The sequence below is a fragment of the Passer domesticus genome, chromosome 16 (genome assembly GCF_036417665.1).
Source record: "Passer domesticus isolate bPasDom1 chromosome 16, bPasDom1.hap1, whole genome shotgun sequence".
NCBI classification, from domain to species: Eukaryota; Metazoa; Chordata; class Aves; order Passeriformes; family Passeridae; genus Passer; species Passer domesticus.
This window is the reverse complement of record NC_087489.1, coordinates 5,928,886-5,954,010: the sequence shown is the minus strand read 5'-3', so window position 1 is coordinate 5,954,010 and position 25,125 is coordinate 5,928,886. Positions and strand designations below refer to the sequence as shown.

General features: G+C 42.5%; 1 protein-coding gene across 1 annotated transcript in view; it reads right to left on the bottom strand.

Annotated features, from left to right (window-relative positions):
• Positions 1 to 25,125, bottom strand: part of TOP1 (DNA topoisomerase I) — a 65,938-nt gene that overhangs the window by 23,255 nt on the left and 17,558 nt on the right. The window contains exons 3-6 of the mRNA XM_064391176.1: positions 13,479 to 13,581; positions 3,707 to 3,833; positions 3,110 to 3,168; positions 310 to 405 (exon numbers count right to left, since the gene is read on the bottom strand). Of these exons, the coding sequence (XP_064247246.1) occupies positions 310 to 405; positions 3,110 to 3,168; positions 3,707 to 3,833; positions 13,479 to 13,581 (385 nt within the window). The remainder of the gene's footprint in view (positions 1 to 309; positions 406 to 3,109; positions 3,169 to 3,706; positions 3,834 to 13,478; positions 13,582 to 25,125) is intronic.

Sequence of the window (25,125 nt, the reverse complement as noted above, 5' to 3'; positions counted from 1 at the left end):
ACATTTCTGTTTTACAGTCCTCATCAGTCTTTACCTGCCTTCTGGGGTTTTTCCTTTTTATTTACTAGTTCTGCAACATTTCACAGCACCATCTGCAGAGGCAGGTAGTGGCATTTTGCCTTGCACAGCACAAATACAATCCCTGCCCTGCTCACAGAACTTGTAACAGCATAGGGAGTCTGGTCTCAGAGCTCCAGTACCCATCTCAAGAAGCCTGTGCTGATCACTTGAAATTCCACCTGCTCCCTCAACATTCTCCTTTTAAAACCAAAGGCAAACATCCAAGTCACCAGCACCCACGCTACTTACTCATCATCCTCTCGAGGTCTCTTCAGGGGTTTGGAGTCCTCTTTAGGAGATGCATAGAACCCATCATCATCTGGTTCATCTTTAATACGTGGTGGACTACAAAAAGAAGCAAAGAAACACAGTTCTACTTTCAAAGATGAAGTTTCTTGGAAACCAGCAACAACTAAGTTTTAAGAAATAATCATCTGCAAAATGGGCATGTCTCCCATGGAATGTGCTGCCATCACAAGACAGCAAAGGCTTGAGATGTGTCATTTTCTGAATACCCACAGACAGTGTAAGGAGAGTAATTCAATATCTATGCATTTGCCATTTCTCAAGAAACATCAAGTTCAATTTCAACGACTCAAAGTTCGTTTTGTTTCTCTGAGGTTTTGAGTAAAAACAACTGTAGCTTCCAGCACTTTCAAATATACTTAAAAACTGAAATGCCTGTGTGGACTCAAATGCAGGATGTTATTTAGTTTCAACTCAATATCCTTATTGAGCCTTCTAAGACAGAAAAAGATTATCAACTAAACAAAGAATTGAAAGCTATTCCCTGGAACATTTTGCCAACTAAATATTGAGGCATGTGAAAACCAGAAAAGGAAACAAAGATTTGGCAAAGTTAAACAGATCAGTCTCTTTTCACTGTCCAAACTGGAGGAAGCAAACAATCCTGTCCCTTTCAACAGACCACAAAGTTAGGCTCAATGTTTTCAGCCATAGTGTCCCAAGACATTAGCAGTAAGAAAAAAAACAGAGTATGAGTGCAAGAGACACTATTCTGTTAGACAAACTCATTATTTCTAGATTTCAAAGAAGCATTTCACTGATCTTCGTAAAGAAAAAGATGTCTCAAAGAGTCCAAAATTGAAGCACTTAGTGCCATCTTGGGCTTCCTTATCCATGTCCCACCACAATTTCTACATCAAATTGACTCAGTTTCCAAGCCAAGATGCAGATTTTGCAATCAGATGAAGTAGGAGTTAAAATAAGCAGCATTCAGCTTTGTAGACCACAGTCAGCAGGAGACATTAAAGAGTCTCATGTTAGCTGGCAGTGTGTCCATGAAGCAGAACAAGCAGTTTGCTCCTTCACAGCTATAAAGCCACTGCAGTGCTGGAAGATGCAGCTCAGGGGAGATACAAACAAGCTGCTCTACGAAGCCATTTCTGTTGCATCGCCTGGAATTGACTAAGACACGAGTCTGCAGCACAGAGACAGTTGCAAAACATCTATGGACAAAAAGGTAATTGTCCCACTTAATATATTCTCCCTTTCAGGCACAAATGTAGAACTACAGTGTGTAAAGTCACTAGGAATTTTAACTATTTTAACATTGAAACATTGCACAAGGTTTTGTAATGGAAGAAATAAAGTGTGAGTGTGTGAAAAGAAAGGAGCTGTATGACCAAGCTGAACCTTGACTTGCATTGTTTCCAAGACTGTAATGCTGCTCATCATACCAAGTCTTAAGGAAGAAAATCAAAACCATCTGAGTGAGGACATTTTTTCTCTGCAGAACTCGTAAAAGAGTATTTCAGCAGGGAAAAAAAAGAAAATAATTACTTTACTCTTAGCCAGCACTTGGCCCTGAAGAAGGCTCAAATGCAATGGCTCCTCCAGTCTTTTCTCAAACACATGAAAAAATGCTCTTGGACCTAAGGAGGATTCAGTTATATTGATATGAGAGCATCCAACATCCCTGGTGAGATTAGCACATCATGCCATTCTGCTGAACAGCAGAGGCTAGAGAGAGTTATGAACTGGCTGCCCCACCATGAAACACCTGAATGTCACTGCATTCTGCTTCCAGAGTATTCCCCAAAGGGCCTGGAGATGGCGCCTCTGCCCTGCGCCAAGCCTGCCTCCTTCCTCTGCATTTTTAAATAAGAGAGGGGTAATGAAATAGATGCAAGAACTCATGTCAAACTCATTGAAAACAAACAAAGAATACCTAAAAGGCATAGGCCAGACAGGTGCCTTCTCCCAACCTCTCTGTATCCACTGAACGTGGTGAGACTGGAAAGATTTTGTTTGTTTTAAGTGGGCTCACAAACTGAAAGAATTTGTGAACTAAGCACTGTTCTTGACTAACAGATTTGGATGCATGCATCCACCATACCACACATCTTCAGTAATTTAGTGGCCTGGATTTTGCACCTTAAAAATAACCAATGGCTGGATTGTAAACAAGTCACAAGAGATCTTGGTTGACTATTAAGAAAAAGTACTCTTCTATCAATTGCTCACTTCAGGTTTTTAATAAAACTACTTAGCGATCACTGATACAACACTCAAGTCCAGGAGGTTCTATTATAAGCAGGAATTTAGTACTAGAGCAGGACATTTATGCACTTCCTGAAGGTACTTCTGATTTTATACATCACTCTTGTCACTCCTCTGCAAAGGCTTCAGGCTGCAGTCACAATACAGGACAGACACACTGGACTGGCTTTGCTTGGTCCTGTCTCCAGCAGACTGTCTGCAGGGTCAAGTTCCAATTTTACAACAGAGATTCTTTCAAATCCAGCTACCAGTGTTCCCACAGTTCAGTCTGTCCTCAGCAGAATCCAGCTCCTGATTGCTCAGACAAACCCAGCATGTGCAGGCAGACACCAGGTATTCCACAGCTCTCATCTCCAGTTACTGGGTAAGCAGATCTACCCATTCTCATAACTGAGAAGAACATATCTTCTGAAAGGCTTAAGAGCGCCCCAATTTTTTCTTGTGACCAAGTGAGAGGATTCAAATACTGAGCACCTATGAAAAGTCAAACTTCAGCTTTTTCCAAATCATAGACCTGATTTCTTACCTGGAGAAACCATTTTCCTTTTCCTTCTTTATTTTTATGTCACCAGAAGATGACTTCATCTGAAAAACATAAGAAGTAGGAGCTGATTAGCATTTTCCAACACACAACATAGAGTATTTAACTTGCAGAAGGAACTGCGACTATCTCTGTCCCCTGCAGTCCTTAGTGACCTACATGACAGAAAGGCAAGATTTTCTGCAAGTCTTAGTCAATTCGGTACTTTTTGGCCCTCCAATTTCCTCAGCAAATTGGAATTAAGTATATAGTTTGTTCTTGCATGGACTGAATGTGAGATGACTGATTTTTCTCCCTTGTCTCTGAACTCAAGCTTGACAAAGTGAAATGTAACGGGAGAAAATGTGGAGCCAGTGGACACAGCTCCACAGTGGAACTGTTTCTGTTCACATACCTGCAGATAGAGCCCTTTTGAGTTCATACCTAGCATTCCACAAAAAAGTGTCTGGGTTAGCACTGGGATAATTCCCTCCAAGTTGATAAAAACTCGGAAGTACAAGCTACATCTAACCCACTGAGTTTGTACTATTCAGTATTATAAGCCAGAACCATCCTCTTGTCTCTCCCACAGGAGACACCCACCTTCTCTTCCTTTCTCTTCTCCTTGTCTTTATCTTTGTGTTTGTCTTTGTGTTTCTCTGAGCTGCCATCTTTGTGTTTGGTTTTCTCCTTGTCTTTGTGTTTCTTTTCCGAGGAATCTTTGTGCTCACTGCAAGACAAGAGAGTGTGTTTGCAGAGGAGAACACAAGGAGATTTGACTAATACAATTTCCAATGGTAAAGAGTCACAGGTTTTGATGATTACAAGCCCTAAAAAATAAGGGATCACCTTAACAGGAAGATCCACCACAGTCTCCTGTCGGGCATGACCTGTTCTCCTTGGGAGGAAGAAGAACAGGAGGGATACCACAAAATCCCAGTTGCCAAGCCTTCACTTCAGGACACCCATCAGCCTGGACTGCTGAGGAAATCCACAGCTGCTACACTTAAAGCTCAACGCTTTAGGATGAATTCCCACTGTCTCTGCTTTTCCTCTTTTTCCTAGTCCACATAAAAGGTCACTGGAACAGAGCCGCCAGCCCCGTCAATGCCCGTGTCAGCTTTTGCTCAGACAACAGTTTGTCATTGTAGCAGCTCTCATCTCTGGAACTTAAAGAGAAAAGCGCTGATCTCTATTATTCCCAAACAGATGGGAAAACCAGAGCAAACAGGATATGTGATGTCCTTGTGTTTATGCAAAGTCAAACAGAAAAGGCAGGAATAATGCTGCAGTCCTCAGCTGGAGCTGTTGATGCTGCCACAGCCAGCCCAGCCCTGCTGGAACAGCCCCATCGTGTGGGGCAAGAACCCAACAAAGGTGTTTCCAAGTGACAGTCTGGTCTGTAACTACTCTGGTGTTATGAATAGCAGTACTGAGAGTTTAAATACCTAGAATCTTTAGTCAGAACACGAGAGAAAATGCATACAAGGAGAAGAATATCAACCTTTATTATTCTGTTTCTACCCACTTCTGATTTCTGAGACATCATGATAAATTTGTATCACATTTTCAACTTTTTCTTATCCACTGGAAACACACATGGCCGTTTTCAAATGAAAATTAGGTTTCTCATGGAATGACAAATCTTGAAGCCAAAAGTGAAGCAATACTCTCAGGAGACTCAGAATAGAAACATCAAGAACTGGCCACAAGGATTAGCAGCAGTGATGTGGAAGCCAAGCAACAAGCCTGGCAATTCTACAGGCCTTCAATACACACTTATAAGGTTGTGTGGACTCCCTGAGGTCACTCAGGGCTTTAGCAAGCCAAAGGCATGGTGTAAATCAGCATGGATATGCACTAACCAAGCTGCGCTCCTCATGCTGGCTGCTCACACTCTCCTTTCTCAACACTTGAGTCCCACCACTGCTGTTCTCTGGGACACACTGTGCTTCTCCTCAGGATTACAAAATGCACTACATAGCTTTACTAGAAAAAGGCACTTTCCTTATTTCAGTTATTTCAACACTCAGGTGCAAGCTCAAACCAATCTGGGTGAACACAGCCCTGAAAAGCAATGGGAATGCTGGGCAAGGGCATGGTTTTTTAAAATTACAGATTCTTTGAGATTTTTTTCTATCACAGAAACAGACTGCAAAAAGGTTGATGCCTACAGAGAGCAGGCAGCACATTAACCAGTTCCCACAGTCTGTGTGTGATTAGGAGCAAGGCAATCACAGTCACAAATACACCAACCCACACCCAGCTTACAACTGCAGACACCAGCGTGGACAAATGCATATGAACCTGCCAAAGGTCTAAATAATTCAAGCCCAGAGTAGCTTGAATAATAACACTCCAATAAATATACATTGAATAAATTGAATAAACACACACCAGCCATCCAAGCTCAAGCAGCTAAAGCATGAAAATCCATCTCCGAAGGAAATCAGTACATTCACATGCTGTGTGACACCAAGAGATCAGCAGCCAGAGAAACCAGTTTCATTTTAACTCTCTAGCAACCTCTCCATACTAAGCAGTGAAGGCCTATCTGAACATCAAAAGGCAGCAGGCACTCTAGAAATGCTTGCAGTTAGACACACAGCACACGTTGCCTGTGAGCAGACTCAACAACTGCAGACTATTCTTACCCAGCAGATCATGTTATGTACAGTGTGTCAGGCCATGCGAGAACAGACACGGAACATCCTGACACTGGATCCTGGAAATCCACGACATGCCTGCTGCTCCTGCTCTGATCTCTCATCCCAGCTTCTGATGTTTATTCATCAGTATTCCAAGCTCAAGGCACCTATTTAATTTTCCTTTGCTCCAATCAGATTCACTGACTGTCTGAAAGCAAAAACTCCACACATTACTAATAATTTTTAAACTCAGGAAGGTCTGGAAATTCTGTCTTGACATTTTGCACTGGTATCTGTATGCCAGGTACCCCATTTGCCAAAGATTTAAGGTTGACAATTTAAGATGTATCTCCACCTGCAGATATTTAAACCAATACTCATAATAATAACAACATTCAATATCAATAATCAATATTCAACCTTCCTATATCAATCCAAGTTGTGGATGCCCCATCCCTGTATTCAAGGCCAGACTGGACAGGGCTTGGACCACCTTGTCTGGTGGAAGGTGCCCCTGTCCACGGCAGGGCGTGGAATGAGATGAGCCTTAAGGTCTCTTTCAACCCAAACCATTCTGTGATTCTACCATTCTAACATAAAAAAAAATCATAATAAACACACACAAGGCTCAGACTCATCTTGTTCTTTACAAGTCTACTTGTGTTTATTTTCTGACTCTTTCTTGTTCTTATTTGATATTTAAGCCCTACCTGAAATAGCATGTTTTAGTGAGGCATTAATTTGGACTGTTAAAGCATGGTACACACTGCAGCCACTGGAGTTGGTGCTCTGAGGCAAAGTTCATGGCAGTGGCTGTTGCTTGGGAGTTTGGAATAGCAAAAAAAAACCCCACAAAAGACCAAAAAAGAGAAACAATTTGGCTTTCCAAAGCACCATACTCAATCACACTACCAGCCAAAAGCACTAGCTTTCAGTAAATGACTGGAAGAGCCCTGGGATGTACACAAAGCATGATTAAAAGCAAACTAATGGATGACAAACTAGATCAGTAAAGCTAAGATTGAAACAGAAACAAAATCCCATTGGTCTAGAGAGGCAGTGATAATATTTGTGTGTGCTGAATGCTTACAGACTACAGCTGGAATAAAAAAAAAGTGCTAAAACCTCTAAAAACTTAGGCTTGTTTAAGTAGAAGCTCAAATGACATCCCTCTTGAAAGACAGTAAGTGGCCAGCATTGAAAAGCTGTCATGCAATTTAATCTCACTTTTTCAGCACAGTTTCTCAGATCTTTCAGCATCAGAGCCAGATTCAAGAAGTCTGACTTCCTGACTCAGTCTTAGTTGTTGGTCTTAATTTAATTTTTTTATCATAAGAATATCCTTCCCCTTTGCTCTGCAATGAGCAGTAAATTTCTCAGCCAAGCAATGTGGGCTCAGATAACCTAAGGAAACTCTGTCTCCAGTTTCACTCTGCAGCTTCATTTTCCACAGATCAGCACTGCTGGCTTGGCCCCGAGGTGCTGCTTGCTGCTGCTCCCGGTGACTGGGAGGAATTCCCTAGATAAAAATCTGATATTGTGTACTTTTCACTCCAATGTTAAAAGGGAGCATAAATTTCTTTCCCTTATTTGTAAGTGGCCTGCTTGCCAGCCCTGCTTCCAGACATTGGACCACAGCTCTTCTACAGCTCAGCACAAAACTTCTGACATGTGCATCAAGGAAGGCTTGTGCCCCTCTTTTCTTGGAGGGATGGAAATCTCCATCTCCCAGAAAACCTCTCTTGGAAATGAGCTGATAACAAAGGCCTCAAGCAACAATCCTTAGAAGAGGAACTTCTTTTTTGTCTCAAAGCAAAGCAAGTTGCTCGCATATTAACTGCAGTCAAGCTGAGCTGCTTTGGTCTTTCACTTGGCTCAGATACACATGTGAGCCTACAGGGAACACAATTTAACCACCACACTAATCTCAAAAGAAAAGAGAAGGCAACAGGATGCCATCCTTACCCCGAAGATGGAGTTTCAGCCTTCTATCAGAAAGCTATTTCAGACAATCCCAAAGCTATTATTAGGAGGGACTGGGAACAATTTAAAGATCAGAAGCCTATCTTCCTGGTCAATTCAAAACTGGAAGAAAAGAATCACTTTTCTTTAAAGAAACCAAGGAAAATGGTCTCAAGATCACATGCACACTGCTAATTTTATCTTGAATTCATTGTTCAGAGCTCTGTGAATCCTTTGTTACCTTTCCTGCACATATCTCTCTGCCAACAAGGCAGCCTGGAGTCATGGAAGTAGGACAGCAACCCCCCTGTAAGATAGAGGGAAGCTCCAGGGGAAGCTAGCCTGAAAACAGGACAAGTGGATCATAACAATTGCTCATACCCAGCCCTGCTGACAAAGTAAAGTCTTCCTCCTCACCCAGACCACTGCAGTTGCATCACTGCAACAGAACACAGAGTTAGGCCTCTTGAAGGTGTTTCAAGACAAACCTGCAGCGTTAGTGTTTTATTAAGGTAACCAAGAGCAGCGGGAGATTACATTAACACAGGCAGAACAAGGGATTACATCATCTACAGGTGTATCATGATACTACTGGCTTAGCTCAGACAAAGGCCAGGTGAGCACACACATCTCCTGAAGCACTCTATCCTTTGTGCCAGCTTGCTTACTGTCTTCCATTTACAGTTTTAGCCTAAACAAGGACAGCCAAAGGCTGTGGAGAGCTCAGGCTGAAGCACATGAAGCAGAAAATGCATCAGAAGAAGCCATTTCCCTTGTAAGCATGGATATATTTCCCAATGAGAATGCCTGCAGGAGAGAGGAGAGGGAGAGGAAGGGAGCCCAGGCACCTGGCAGCAGCTGCTCAGGCTGAGATCACATGGCAAAGTCACAAGTGGAAAGTGTTTCCAAAGAACAGCAGATGTGCAGATCACAGCTTCCTCCTTCAAACTGCAACAGCTTTGCAGTAATTTAACACTGCGTTCTTCAGGTGCCATTTATGTACGTTAATAATCCCTTCCCAGGCCCTTTCCATTCCAGCTTCAAAACCACAAGCTGGGAAGGATGCTTTATCTAAAGTGTCTCTTATTTCCTCTCTCTGCTGTAATTAGCTCGTGACAGGGAATCTGCTACTAGCGAGTGCCAGTGCCGGTTGCCATCGGAGCTGTGCCTACTCGGGAGCTGCTGCAGCACAACCGAAGTGTAAAATCCCAGGGAGTTGTGATTTCAGTGCAGCCTAAAACCACGACGGGGACAGGGCACAGGTGACACAGCCCGTGTCTCGTTTGACGCAATCCAGTATTAATGGAAACCTGTGATCACATCCAGGCTAATGCACACCGAGGGAGAGCTGCCTGTGCAGGGAGTGCTTCCAAAGCGACAGCACCCCAGGGAAGGACAGGTTTTCAGCTGGCTTGCAGGATATTATGCTGTTAGAGGGTTATCATATGGAATTACAGTGAATAAACACGTGAGCCCCAAAGGTTTTGCTGGGTTTCTGGCAGTGAAATAAAACAACCTGAAACCATTCTTCCCAGTGGTGAAAGGAGTCTTTTCACAGATAACAGATCAAGCCTTCAGCAAGAGGAACAAGATAAAAAGCTGGACTAATCAACAGCTGAAAAAAATTTTAGGAATGAGAACAATATTCACACACTGAAATGAGGATCATGCTTAGCACATGTCTTCCGTGGACATGTGAGAATTAAGTAGACTACTAAATAAAAAGCAAAATATATTCACTACTGGAAGGCAGTGTCACATCAGAAAACTGCTCAAGGTGAACTGTGCACTAAAATGGAGTAGAAAAACAATCTCACCCGTGCTAGCAAACAGCAGGTGTGAAGTCTTTTTTTGAAATTGCCTTTACCCCTACACTGGGTATCCCTGCCTCTTCCTGTCCCCAACACACACCATTCAAATCAGATTAGAATTACATAATATACCAGAGGAGGTGTGCAAGAAATCGGAACTGAAATTTATCCTCATCCATGGCTAGCAAATGCCTGGAATGTGTGTTTTTCCTAGCAAAAGCATAAAATTAGAAGATGCCAGTGAAGATAAGGTCTGCGAATCCCTTCTGTGTTCCAAGCTTCAGTTCATCCCAAGCTGTGATCACAAGAGATTTAGTAAATGGAGGAAATATGCAATCTGACAGAAGATTTTCTTCCCGCGGCTCCGGTGCTTGTCAGGCTGGCAGCACGGCTGAGCGCTGCAGAGCAGCCTCTGCTCCCATCCCCTGCCCCAGGCAGCCCTGCCCTGCTCACTCCTGGCAGCCCAGCTCCCTGCAGAGAGCCCGGGACAGCTGGCACAGACACACCTGCTACTGCCAACACTTCCAACCCGCTCTCTAACAAGGCTTGGCTTCAAAGGACCTGGTATTCCATTATTTCATGTGGTCTGCTCGTCTGAAACACTCAACTCCCACGGATCAGAAACCTATTGCCACATGGGATTTGTTTCATTTTATTTTTACAACCACTGACATTTATATTTAATGGATGTGTATTAGATTTTTGTTTGGAGACCAGGAAGTACGGGGCTGAGAAAATGAGCAAAAAAGCACACTTTGTTGGATAGTGATGTGGATTTATTTCTTGATACAGACTGTTCTTAAGTGGGCTTTGCATTTTCTTTCTTTGAGGGGTGATGGGTAGGTCTGAGGCACACAAATGTTCTCTGTCAGTTTACTACAGCTGTAAATGAGTGGTTAAGACACAGAAGTGTCATCTTGTGAGTGGGAGAGGAGGAAAGCAAGAAGCAAAATTAAGAAGTTCTACATACCATTCCACACACTTCTGTCATATGAAATCAAAATTGTCTATTTTAGGTATTTCAGAGACTTATCTTGGCAGTTTAGATCCTTCAAAGTCTGAATACAGGAAACATTTATTCTCCTGCATTGGAGTTGTTCTGTCTTCTTGAGGCAGGTTTTATTTTAAAAGTCTTTTTTAAGTACAGGACAGGAAATGAAACTGTCAAACTATTACAGACACAAAAACGATCTGCTTCAAACACAACCACACACTGCTCTTAACTGTGCCCAGTGTGCACTGTGCTTCTCAGAATGCAATCAAGGGCTCTTCACACACCACAGATAAAATATCAGAGGTACAATCCAAGTCTCCCAGAAAACAATGGCTTCAATTTCTGCTAAAGCACCATTCAACCTCTTTTGAGAACTACCAAAGATACAGCACAGCTTTTGCAGTAACACAGCAGCTTTTCTGAAATGCAGAATGGATTTTGTGAAGATTTACATGCAATTTGATAAATCTAAGATAAATTTTTCCAAAGGATTAATTTACAGCCTTTTATCATGTGCTTTAAAAATTCTTCATACAGGTAAAAACCATTGAAACCCACCCACCCCATTCTTGTATCCTGGAGAATTTTTCTTTAATTTCTAGATTCATGGCTCTTTTTCACTTGTTTCTCATTGTCAAAGGAGAAACTTCAGTACAAACAGGCAGGCTTTTTTTCCTTCAAACAACTGTCACCTAAAATCCCATTCTCACAGCAACTTACATTTACAGAATTGCATGGGTGACAGCTGAATCAAAGCATTTAGGGAAGAAATGTTTAAATTTCAATTATTTCTATGAAGTTCTGTTACAAGTCTGCTGTTCTTGCACAGCAAGCAGCGAGGTACCCTGTACATGACTGAGCAAGAATGGGATAGTGAAGATTCTGGAGCACTCCTAAAGGAGCCATCCCAACAGGATCACAGGCACATCCATGTATGTCAACTTCCCAGGAAACACCTCCAAAACCAGATCTCAAGATTCAGCACTATAATACTTTCATTTTTAAGGTGGCAGCTTTGAAAGGTAGTGTGCACTCAGTCTGAGAGAGTGAAGGCTTCCCTTGTGAAGGAACCTGAGGGACAAAGCATTACTGTGTATTCTCTCCCCAAAAATGCTTGAACCAAGCCCCTGCACATGCATGCACTCAGTCATGCCACCCACAGACAGGGACCTTGTTTTGGGACCCCAGGATGCAGCAGATACTGCCCTCACAGGACACACAAGCACTTAACAGAGACATGAAAACAACTGGGAGCATTAGGCACAGTGCCTAGAAAACATGATACCTTTCCCAGAGGGATTTCAAGACAACATGGTAGGGAGGAAGGAAGTACTTCAAGATAAGGCATGATTACATGTTACCTCCTCAGCTACACCTCAAAACATCACAGCCATTCTACCTTCTTTCCACTGCTTTGGTATTTATTGTTTGCAAAGTCAGCTACAAGTTATGAGCCATAATTAGTTTTTCCAGTTAAAAACATGCTGACCATTTCCAACTCCTACACAAATGAAGCCAAAGCATTAATGAATTTGGGAATTTAAAGACAGTGCTTACATTACTCCTTACAAAAGAATGTGCTCTGCTAAGATTTTAGGAGAATGGTTTTTCAAGCTAAGCAATGAACATTTGGACATGTGAGGCAGTCAGTTTTAGGGTGCCTGATGATCAGGAAAATGAAAACTGGAAATCAAGGCAATATAGATGTGTGAACAAAGGCAAAGAACATGTCCAAAGAATTTCATCCTTGTTGTGAGAGCCAGCAAATGCAAGTTATTTGCCTAGGGGTTTTTCCCCATCAAAGACACATTATGGAACAGTAGGCTCATGTAACTTGTCATAAGATCACAGAAAATTCAAAGCAAGTGTGAGCCCCATAAAACAAACCCACTTCTCTGCACAGACTCCCTCCTTTTCATGCTTCTTTTTAATAGAAATTGTTGTTAATACAAAGTTTTTTGTTCCTTTTTGGACAGTGCTATCACAGTTGCACAGCAATTATTTAATACAATTGCTTGCCCACAGCATAAACACTATCTGTCATTCATCAAGTGTCACACCAGAAACTTTCCCTCCAGGGACTGACTTTTGCAAGTTTTGGTGGCAATTTAGGCTCCATGACACTTGTGTGTCAGGACTTACAACAAGGAAAATTTCCCTGAGTAACATCCTAGCTGTGACAAATGTGGCAATGTTATTTGCGCCATGCTCCACCACACCAAATCATCACACAGACCTCCACATCTTGGTTTGTGCAGCTCACAACCCAGCCTAGGGAGCAAATGGACCAGCAGCTCAAGAGCTACAGGCCATCACATCAATGTGGGTGACCTGGCAAGTGACTGGCATGAAACACCTTCCCCATCCAGTGGCAGAGTAATGTATAAATCACATTGGACTAAACAGCACACAATCCTTTGGGATCCCTCTAACCCAGCAGTTTCCCAGTGCTGTCTCACACAGTGGGATATTCAGCCACTGTGGTGGCAGGCAAGGATACCACTGTCATTCTGGGGGACCATCTTTCCAGGCACTTCTGATTAGGAGAAGTCTCAGTAGCCACATGGGGGTCTCACTATGCTAAAGCAGTGGGGGTCTGTACCAGCATGAAGAGAACTCCACACTTCTGACAAACAACTGGAACCACACACAAAAGATTATGAACAAAACCCACCAATCTGCATGAAGGGAAGGCTGAGGTAGTGTTCTACACCTTTAACAACTCTAACTACAATAATCTTTTATACATTAGTATCAGCTCACATTTGCAAGATACACAGCTCCAGCCACCCACATGGAAATGCAGGCAACGACAAAAATCAGGCTTAAAGCTCCCACACTTACAAAACCACACTCAAAATGTAGCAATTTCATGTTCATTTATTATCAGAGTAGTTAATGTAAGACTGCACATTCAATGGTTTTTTAGCCTACAAAGACTTCATCCACTTTTTCCTCACCTATTACTGTGCTTGGACTTTTCCCGGTCTTTATCCTTGTCCTTCTTGTGCTCTTTGTGCCGGTGTTCTCGGTCTTTGTGTTTATCTTTGTGTTTGTGAGAATCTGTAAACAGAGAGGCAAAAGAAAAGAAATTAAATTGGGAGAAAACTCCACACCTCCCTCGTGAACCTCTGCATTTTTCCCCACTGCATTCTAGTATTTTTGTGATTCAAAATTTGTAACAAAATTCTTGGTTTCAGAGGTCCTAAATGGATTCATTGTTCCTGCAGCACAAGTTAATTCATCTTGGCAACAGCTGCATTTTCACGGTCTTTAGTTCAACGACCTTTAAATGCTTTATAGACCCTGAAGAAATGCAATCCTTCCATTAACTAGGTACCCATAGATATAGCAAGTTCAACCTTATTTGGCAGATGGGCAGCCTGGCTTCCTATGCCTCCAAGGATTCATGCTGAATACACAGAAAGGATATAGGAACAAAGCACAAAGCTGAGGTGTCAGACCTGTTGAATCCCAAAATTTAATACTTCTATTTCCACAAGTATTTAATCTTGACAAAGCACCCTTCCCTTCTCCCTGCTGTGAATTAAAACCATTTCTTTCCTATCCCCAACAGTATATAACATGACAGGCAGCAGGCAAGGAAAATGGGGAGTAATGGCAGAAAATGAAAAGAAAGGGTGAAAAGGAGCAAGAATTCTCTCCTCCTGCTTCTCTACTGCAGGACACATTTACCTCCCTCCGATAACAGCCCCACCAAGGAAATGCAACCTGACAGCTGTAATGAGCTGTGTTGGTGGTCACCCACCTACACAGGTCAGGGCGGGTCCCAATTATGTGACAGGTCAGAAATGGGAGTTGGCAGTCAAGTGAATCTACAGGAACACAGTAATTTTATTGCTATCAGCTTCTACTCTGAGTGACACTTCCCATCCTCAGTGACAACTGTGCTGTACAATGAAGTCCTTTAAAGCACCAAGGAAATGAATTCAGCAGAGAAAAAGAGCAACACAGTTGAATTGCAAATAAATGCATTTGCAAGCATTTTTTTACAAGTATATTGAAAAGGAGATGAGGCTGAACTAGCACCTCAAACCACCTCAAAAGGCCATTTATAGGGAAGATCAGTATAATGGGAGGAATATATGCAATACCCAAAGACTCCCCCCAGGTTTTATTTTGAACATGCTACTCAAAAGTAACCAAAATTAACCAGGCTCTTCAAGAAACCTAAAATCTGTGCTGACTTTGGCAATTGTTTTTCAGATACCAGTGCTAGAATTTCCACCAGAGATCCTGGATGTAAGGTATTAATGCTTTGTTAATTGTAAAGATGCTACCATTCCTCTAAAAAGACTCCTATCCCTGCACTAAGAATAGGAAACTGCAACAAAAGGATTTTGTGACTTTCAGAGTCACATGGGAGATGCACTGCAGAGCCAGGAACAAGCCTCATCCTCCTGACTCCAAGTCTTTCGCCACAAATTCATTTTTCTCCTTAACTGACACCAGCTCTTAAAACCTCAAAACATTCAAATGGATTTAGAAGAAACGTACCCACAGAACACAATTTTAACCTATTGCTTTCTGTAACTTCAGGGTTTGCTTTCAGACACCTGCAGAAATTCAAGATAAACCAACACAGGAATATTGACGTTCAAGCCGCCAACTTGCCCTGTGCACCTTTCCTCCATCCCCCTGAACTCAGCAATGTTTCCTAGTGCTCTGGTGTACACAGTGCACACATTTAAATCGCAGAGCTTAAGTTTTCCATATTTTGATATACACGTGGCAGGTTTTGTGGAACATTTGGTGTTACAGCATAAAGCACCCAAGAGTTTTCGAGTACCTAAAGAGCAAAATCTCTTTCGCAGCAGGCAGAGTCTGCAGGCATCTCTAGCAAACTGTGTGGGGACCAGACACCCACACGCTCTGAACTGCAGAGAAGCAATTTCTCTGAGCCCTTCTTCCCACCAGGACAACACACATTTCACTGGCAAAAATGTTTTCGCAATGCGTTTCACACTTGTGATTCTTCAGTTCAGCCAGGAGCTGGAAGCTCTGGCTGTTTGCAAACTGCCTGGGGTTTATTCCACAGAGGGTTTACTCACTGATTCCCACAGCCCTGGCTGCAGCAAACAGCAGCTATTTACACTTGATGAATAGGTAAATTGCGAGAGAAACCAGCGTGATGCTGTACACTGAGCTATGTACAGTCACAGTATAGCACACACACAATCAATTTTTCCTATCAACCAATCAATGGAAAACGTGTGTGACTGTGCTCAGTGCTATCCTTTTTAGAGGTAACAGCCACACGATGACTTGTCACCAAGAAAAGCAGGTAACAGAACAGTTTATCTTGATCACCAGATTTCCTTGCAGCTGACTTGTGCTTTACAGCTGAAATTAATATTTACCCTTGGAAACCAGCTCCAGGGATATACCCTACAACTGTTTGAACTGAATATCTGTTTCCTCAACCCTTGGCTCTGCTTACAATGATTTGGTATTTTCAGGCCATTAAAGCCTGGTACTGGGGGAAAAAAAAAAAAAAAAAAAGAGCTTGACCAGTTAAACTAGCTCTGCTTGCTAGGATTTGCTGCCAGACAGCTTTCCTTTGCTGTCTACCAAAGGACTGCTAACAGGAAGGTCTTCCATGGAGCTGTTCTGGCCCAAAGGCCACAGTGGCTGGGGAACAATGGGTCCTGTGCATGGTCTCAAACCAAAAGCAAAAAGATGTCAAGGCAGAACTGCCTGGTGTCTCTCACAATGAACAACACTTTAAATGTAGTACTTCCATGGAGGTCTACCTCCCAGGCATATCACCTAAGGATTAAATTATTCTGGAATATTTGCCTAGTATTCAAACTCCATGGTGTTGCTTTCTGACACGATGCCATGAGGTAGGTTAAGAATGAAGACTTCAAAAGAGTTTATTCAATTGTCTTGAACTGACATCTGTATGTCTTCAGAAAGCATTAAAGCTCTTGGTCTTTCTTTTTTTGTTGAGGGTGGAGCTGGATGAAGTTCAGGAGACTGGATCATTAAAAAAGCACAAGATTCTTTTTTTTTTTGGCATTCTACACAAAAATGCTTTGTTCCAGACTGGCTTTATCTATGAGTCCATGCCAATGATTATTTGGTGGCTGACATGAAACAAGTTTAAGCCATTTCACTCCCATTTGTGCACCCACTTGCCAGGAACCAGGGCAGCATCACCTCTGACTGAACCACACAGGCAACAGATGACTGAGCTGGGAACGGGGCCACCTCACTCCAAGCCTCATCAGCTCCCAGGCAATCAACGGGAAGTGTTCCTGTCTGTAATGTATCTTCCTTGATATATTTAGCATATTGATTCCTAGAAGAATCTCCCAGCCTGCAGCTGATTAGTAGTTGACTAAGTCCAGCCTCACATCAGCTACGGAAAGAGCTCTGACATTATCACACATTCAGATTTGTTTCCTGCCTTATATGTCTTCCAGTAAGAATGTCTGATCCCTCTAACACTAAACAAGGAGATAAATACTACTCCTTCTCCAAGACCATTAGCAAAATCCACCATCTACCGTGAGCAAAGTTTAAACCCCCAAAAGCTTATGTGACATTTAAATATTTCTGAAAATGCAAAGTCTCTCTTCAGCACAAGGTTACAGCAGGGACAGAGGTTATGCTCACTGGGCAAGCATCCATTACCCCTGAGGCTTTCCCTTCAGTATCCTCTAGCCCAAACAGAGCTTTTGGCATCTCTTGTGTTCTAGAAAGCTTGATGTCTCTGGCACTGGATCTCTGTCTGTTAATGCTGAGCCTGGTATGTCTCCAAAAGATTACCGCAGTCCCTGTACTATTCCTGCCATTCCCCTGTACCTCCAACAAATCACGAGCAGCTCTGCATTTTTGCAGGGTTGATTCATCTTTTAACTCTGTTAGATTACAAGGACGCTGAGTTAAGGATGGGAAATTCTAAGCACTTTTGGTCTGTGGCTCTGTGTTGTTCCCTGCTCCGCCTTCGCTCCAGCGCTGAGTCCCTGGGGAAAGGCTGAGTCATAACCCTATTTGCAATACTTGTATATGTGTCTGCCTGGAACAGGCAAGTTTTACTCTTTATCCAGGAACAGAGCTGTAAAAGGTCAGGCATCTCCAACTGCAGCATGGCAAGAACAGGGATGAAGGCAAAAAAAAGCCTCTTCCAGCAGGCAGTTGTCACCTGGAGAGGAAGAGTCCCAACAGATGGCAGAGGTGAGTGGTCCCCTTTCATAACAAGCACAACCCTTGGCTTAATTAGTCTGGTGACAAAACAATTATGTGGGACTGTGATGTTTTAATTCACGAGCCAAATTCATTTGCCACAAAAACACTTGTGAACACCTGTCTCTGCACACCTTCCAAAATACTACTTGCATGTCACAATCAAGGGAAGTGGGACTACTTCCTACATTCATATTGCAGTTCTGACAGCAACTTTACTAACAAAATACTGAAATCATGGAAGGGCATAAGCTCTTGTATGCCCAACCAGTACAGTGTCAATGGAATAGTGTTGGCACATGATACAGGATGATACAGATGCCATTTTATCCCACTCCCACCCCCCACTTTTATTTCTCTTCCATCATTTTGCACTAGAATTTTTTTTTTAAGAAGTGAAAAAAAGTCTGAGCACAATCTGGTTCCTACTAATTTTTCCCCAATTAAGTGAGGTAGCCAGCAAATTAACACCTGGTAACCTCAATTTCTGGTCAACAGTAGCTTTTCCAGATAAATATTAGCCTTTCAGATTTGCTGTCTTTCTGTTCACCTTCTTCTAAGTTTTTGTGAGCACAACTTGAATAGCTCATTAATCTGCTTACGGAGAGGTTTCTTTGTTCTTTAAAATGTCTTGCTAGATTCTATGGACAAGGACTTTTTGTATTCTCCTTCTGGTTCCAGAAACATCCCAGTTTCTTTTCCTCTTGCTAGAAATACTTCTAATGCTGTGTATGCTTGAGTTTATGCATCATCTCAATACTTCTCTACACTATGTCCAGAATGGTGATTTAAGCTGTCTGGATTCCTGGAAATGCAATCTGTGCCCAAAATCTGAGGACACAGCATGAAAAATCCATCTTGTTACCAACATTTTTAACTTCTTGTTATTCCAGTAACACTTCTGCTTCAGATGAGTGGCTGAAATTTCTGCCCTGAGTTAAATCCAATTCCTCAGTGTTAGTTGTGTGTTACAGGAGAAGCAAATGAGCTCTCAAGGCTTTCAGGATGACTGCTGTGTATGAGAACAGGGCTCTCTCTTGTACTCAACTTGAAGCATGAGCAAGAAACCCTCTGCTATTGGCACAGATGAAACCAGCAGGGTCTTCTCAGCCTCTCTGGAAAGGAGAAGAGAGTCTTAAAAAAGGCTTCTCCAGTTCCACTGTTAAATTATGCATCTGAAAGAGAGGTAACTCTAACACTGGATTAGGTTCAAAAGCTGGTCAAATTCAAAAACTTCCTGGAAAAATGGTCAGTCTCTTCTCAGCTGAAACACCACCTTCATGTAAGGCCATGTACTCCACAGCAGCCTCTTTACTAGTTAGCCTGAATTCTTCTCTCTGATTGTGATGCAATAGTAAGCAAAGCTTAAAGTCTCTTTATTATTGCCCAAATGAATTTTACAGCTTCTTTCCCTCCCCCACAGGCTCTCTTTTTAAGCACTCATACTAAAATGCAGATTATCAGAAAAAGACTTCTTACTTTCAAGGAATTTTTTTCCATTTATTTTGTCAAATCATATTACTTTTAAAGTTTTAATCTCTTCCATTCTGTACATAAAGACTACTATTAAATTACTGCAGTTTAGTTGATGAAATGATGCCAGCAGGGTTATGAGTGTTCAAACATGTGAATGTAGTCCAAGGTGTCTAAAATATTATTCATGTTCCTGGCAAAGAACACATACTTTTGCCCTTGGCATCTGACCAGAAGGGTCTAGTGTTGCACTAACTTTTACAATACACAGATACCAGCCAGTAGAGAGTGTAACATTCAGTCATTATCCGAGATCTGTAACACAGATAGTGACGGGGTTATAGTACATTACCTAAACAGGCAATGCAATCCCACCTGTAAAGGTCACTCTGTGAGGTGCTGGTCAATTTATAAATCTTGCCTGAGAAAGCAAACATGGTGGCAGAGTTATAAAATCCTATTTGCAGGCCCTGTGTGGCTCAGGGCTCAGAAAAACCACCATACAGCAAATATGGCATGGTCTGAGGCACAGGGACCCTCACTCTTGAACAGGTTTTAACTCTGGACAAGTCATCTGACTTTATGTGTCTTGATTTAACCATTTAAAACCTAGGTACAATAATCCCTCCTGAGTAATCTGGAAGAGATGTAAACTTTTCTACAATATTTGTATTCCAGTTAGAGGAAGTCACATTATGGTCATGGTGTTCCAGTAATCAATGAAACAGCACTTCTGGAATTTATTTAAATGGATTGACACTGCTGTGGCCCAGAAAAGAGAGAAGAGAAGCTCCTGGGCAGAAAACAGAACTGCAGCTAGGTATGGGAGACAACAATTTTCCCAATAAAGCAAGGCAGACAAAGAAAACCAAAGTGTACATATGAAAGGTACAGAAACTGGAAAACCTTTCTGCACAGCTACATGTGTCAAGAGCAGAAAACCATACCCAGAAGGCATTGTTCAGAGAGATGATGGTATTATGGATGATACACTGGAGTAGAAAACCATAATCTAAAATAAACTTCCCAAGTGAAACTGGATATGTCACTTACCAGCCCTATTTACACAACGGCAGAATCCACATAAAACATTTACCCTGAGAAAGCATTGCAGGTCTGTTTGCTGTGCTGGTTTATTTCTGCAATAACTCACTACAAAACATTTGGAATACTGAAATGAGAGTGACTGAAACAGTGAAACCACCACTTGAGTCTCCCATAACCTAAGCCTGAAATTCAATAGCAGAAGTAGGATCTGGGTTTTCAGTCAAAAAAGGAAAGAAACTACAATGATAATGAAGCAAGACTGTCTGGCTTCTGCTTCCTCATTTCATAACGCCATACTTGATGGCAAAGATATCCATTCCAAAAGCAACTTGACACAAAGCCTTTTACCAGTGTTTATAAAGAGACCTCCACAATCTACACTGCTAAACAAATATAAATCCTTAAAGCCTTCCTTGAAATCAAATTTAAATGAAATAAGCTACTGCGCTATCACGAGCTTATTTCACTTCAGGTGCCTCACTGGGTCAGCTGCAGCAGTTAAGGGATGCTGAAAATTCAACACTTCACTGTTTTCCTTCATAAACCAGAAAAACATCTGAGTTTTATAGTTTACTGCAAAGCAACTAAACTAACTGTGACTAAGCACTAGTGGAATACACAATGCAGCTCTTTACTGTGAAGTTTAGATCTGCAGTCATTCATTTTCCAATCTTCTTCATATAGGAGAAAAAACAGTTGTGAAAACTCAAAAAAACCTACAGCAGAACAACCCAACAGTTTTTCTATTCTAGGGCAGGAACTTTATTACTAAAACTCCACCAGAGAGCATTCTTCCTTTTTCTAAGGGCTCAAATGAAGGACTACAGCACAACTGAATAGATTTGAGTCTATTCGTTTCCCAGACTATATTTACTCTGAGACAAAACCTGTTTTGAGCCGAGCCACAATTGACCACACCACATTGTACCCAATTCTGCCAAAGCTTGAAAACTTAGTACTTTTGATAGAAACAGAGTAAAACCAAGGACCTCACAACCCCTCTCCACACTTCAGCAGTTACTTGATGCTCCAGGGCCAGACAGATATTATGTCTTTTTCCTTAAAAGGACCCGTCTGGGCAACTTGGCTTCAGAACAAGACAGACCCCTTAGATTCTGCATTCTTCATTAATCTTGTCATTTGAAGGCCCAGTATCCCTTGCTTTTGAATAGAGGGAGAAGAGAAAACCAATGGAATGACTTGGTGATGAATCTTCACAGGAGAATAGAGACAGGTGGATATTGTGTGCAGCCACTCAGTCCTTTAGAACAGCTCCACCAACTTCCCAAGAAGTTCCCCATGTTCCAATTTTAGTATGCAAGCAAGGATATTACATAGCTTGTTTAAAACACAAAGTTTGGAAAACAACATCAATGCACCTTTTGCTCCACTGAAACCTCGGGACAACTTCAATCCAAGGAAGAGAGGTAAAACAACGTGCCAGCACTGCTAACAGGGACAGCACATGGTGGCCCCAGGACAGGGCAAGCTGGTGTGTACACCTGTCCATACCCCAAACATTAAAAGCTTATCAGGAGACATTAAGGATGCCAGGAAAAAACCTGACTGATCACTCCTACCCTGTGTGACTGGAGCCTCTGGGAGATGAAGTTAACCTGAAGCAAATGTCACTGCTGGCATTTCATCAATCTCACCCAGACTGCAGAGGCTCGGGAGGCAAAGCAAGATGTGCTTTAAGAGCCTCTTCAGAAAGAGGACAGACACTCTTAGTGCACATGTTTTGAGCCCTTCTTCAAGTTTTTTTTTCAGCCACACTGGATTAATTGCTTATTTTCTGTGCACCTCACTTTTTCACCTGCTGGGGAAGTAGCTAATACTCTGTGGGTAATTAATGCTGAAGTAATTGAGATAGCTGTGTGGCATACAGGGATGCTGACCTTAAGAAACTGCTACACTACAGGCATCCTGCAACAAAACAACTCATGGTGTAGACAGAAGCAGCAAGTTTAATGACTTGTCAGCACCTTTTGCATGGCCTCTTCCCAAAGAGGTGGCACGTTCACAAATGCCCATTCCGCAGCAGATCTCAGTTGTTCTAACAAATGCATAAAATCACTGCAAGTAAAATTGCACTAGACAATATTACACAAAGAACGAGTCCAAGGAAGCCTTATAAAGCATGAAAATACATGTTTGATCAGGACAGAAAGGCTAAATTAATAGCTGCTTCTTACACATGCCAAAGGGCTCCCGACCGAGAGGCAACAATGAAGTTTCAATCCATTATTTGCATTCAAAACCAAAAAAGTTCCATGTGAACAGAAACATGTGTTTCCAGGGATTCCCGAGATGTAAAACATTCTCCTGTAATTGTATATATAAGAGTCAGAGACTGAAACCCATTAGTATGTTTCCACTAACAAAGCAGAATAAAACAGAACAGCAAATTAAAACTTCAGGGAAATGACCGGTGTCAGTGAACAGCTTAAAATGCTGCTGTGCTGGCATGAAGAGAGTTACATCCAGAGCAGTCTCCTAAGGAACCAAGAGCAAACTCGTTCGTGTCCCCAGTGATATTTATTCTTATAAGGCTACACTCTTATGAGTGGAAGTACTTATTTTCCATTGCCTCCTCCATTCAGAACTGGAGTTCCTTGCCTTCCCTTACTGGGGTAGAAATGGTTTCAGCAATTTTTTCCTGCTGCTTTATGAGTCTACAACCACACGAATAAACAAAGTTCTGCACTGCACATCCATCTTTTAAAAAGAAGCAAAACTAAGACACACTTCTGCTTCAAAATCTAACAGCCATAGCCCACACTCCTGCACATCAGGAGGCTGGGATGAGGCAGAGTGTGGGATCTAAAGAGCACAAGCAGATCTAGGGGAAACAAGTTTAATCATAGATACCTCTGAGGTTTCAAAAGCCTTACACATATTGTAGCTCCATCTGCATCCCCATTTGCTAATACACAAATATACAAGACTGGAATCCTGAAGGACTTACAGGTACATAAAGTGACTGTGGCTGAGCACAAACAGCTGTTACAAATCGACAGGAGGGGGAAAAAGTAGTTTATAAAAGCAGGTTCCTTGAGGATTTCAGGTCTACTAATACTGAAAACTTTTACTACACCATCTAATCTCAAGCTTTTCCAAGTTCTCCCCTGCTTCTTCCCTATTGCGCAAAGCACAGCTAACACAACCGGCACGGCAGGACAGACGGACTCGCCAGGAAAGCCTGGACAACTGTTCACAAACCAGTCTGGCATCCAGGGGTGTAAAACTAGCTTAAAATTATGAAAGAAGGTAAAATTTCAGGGCATTCAAATAGATAATGCAAGGGGGACTAATCCTATTTTCACAGTCAGAAAGAAACCAACCTTTAGCACAGATCCACAGCTCAGCGCACAAACTGTCACGCGGTGCTGTCACACAAAATCTTTCCTCGGGAAGAGACAAAGGGAGGGATGTACCCACCACACCGAGGGATGTGTGTGCGGGAGACAGAGACAAAGAACGGCCAGGTCACCCACCAGAGGCTGAGGAGAAAGAACCAGGGCACCACCCCTGGAGAGCCAGGGCAGAAGGTGAGCAAACAGGGCAATCCCAACATTTACAGCCCTGTTTAGACTTCGGAGCTATCAGGGACTGCAGGAGATAACCTATCCCTTACTTCAACATTAACTAAAGCAAAGCCCTTTTTTTATTAACCCTTATTTTTCTGGTTTGCAGGAATCTCTTCCTTTAAGAGCTCTTGGCAAACCATTTTGGCTGCAGAATTTTGGGGACAACACATTACTCTTCATCAGTCCCTTCTCAGGTGGGATGTGCAAGCCAGGTGGACTGAAACACCAAGTGCACATACACCAGAGGCACTTTAAATCTTTGGTTGCTTCCAAGCTGGAAGAACCTGAGCCAGTGCTCAGCTGCAGCACAAGAACTCCAGCACAGCATGCAGTGACAGTGCTGCTGTCTCACTGTAAACACAGGTAGGCAAGAGCTGGATCACCTTCGGGAGAATTTTGGCAAAGAACTGCCCCAGGAACAGCTCTGAGAGTTACTTCAACAGAGCGGGTCAAGAGCAAAGAGAATCTTTTGGTGCAATCTGTCACAACTTCGCAGTGCAGACAAGAGAACTTCATGTTCTGTACGCCATCCGCACACTGAGTCAGTGCCCCCAGCACAAGCTCCTTCCGCCTCCAAATGCTCTTTACACCATCATTAGCCTGGAAAGGTGCAAACAGCACAATTTGTGATGCAAAGCCAACAGCTGATTACTGCATGCAGACTTACAAGGTGAACCAGGAGAAAACAGGGGCGAACAACGACAAATCCTAGTCCTTACAGATGATAATAGAGACGTCAGCCATATTTTAAAAATAGGTTGATATTATAAGTTTTAAAACTGTAGTCGATTACAAGAAAGCTGTTGTGTTGTCAGGAGTAATTACCTTGCAGTGATGTCAACTGGAAAAACATTTTCTCTTGCTGGCTGTGTAAATCACTACTGTAATTGGATTCATGGAAAATGAAATTTTTGTAAAGACTACCTGCAATCCTGATACCTCCTTAGCACAAGAGTGATGTCCCAAGAGCAGCTCACACAGGGCCAGTGTTCACACCAACACCACACAAGGACAGGGCTGGTGTCTTTGGCTATCCTAATCCAGAACAAGGGCTCCCCCAAGGAAAAATTTTAAAAATCGGGGGGGGGAAAAAGCAGTTGCATTGACTTGCCTCTCCTGCAGCAGTGGATGGCCAGCCTGTGCCAGCAGCCAGGATCACACAGTTTATACACATGGGAGTGGTACAGGCTCAGCGTCCTCAGGGAGAGGCTCTAATGGCATTTGCTCAAAGCCTTTTATTAACCATGCCTTGACAACTCCGCGTGGCTTTGGCCAGTGCTGGGCT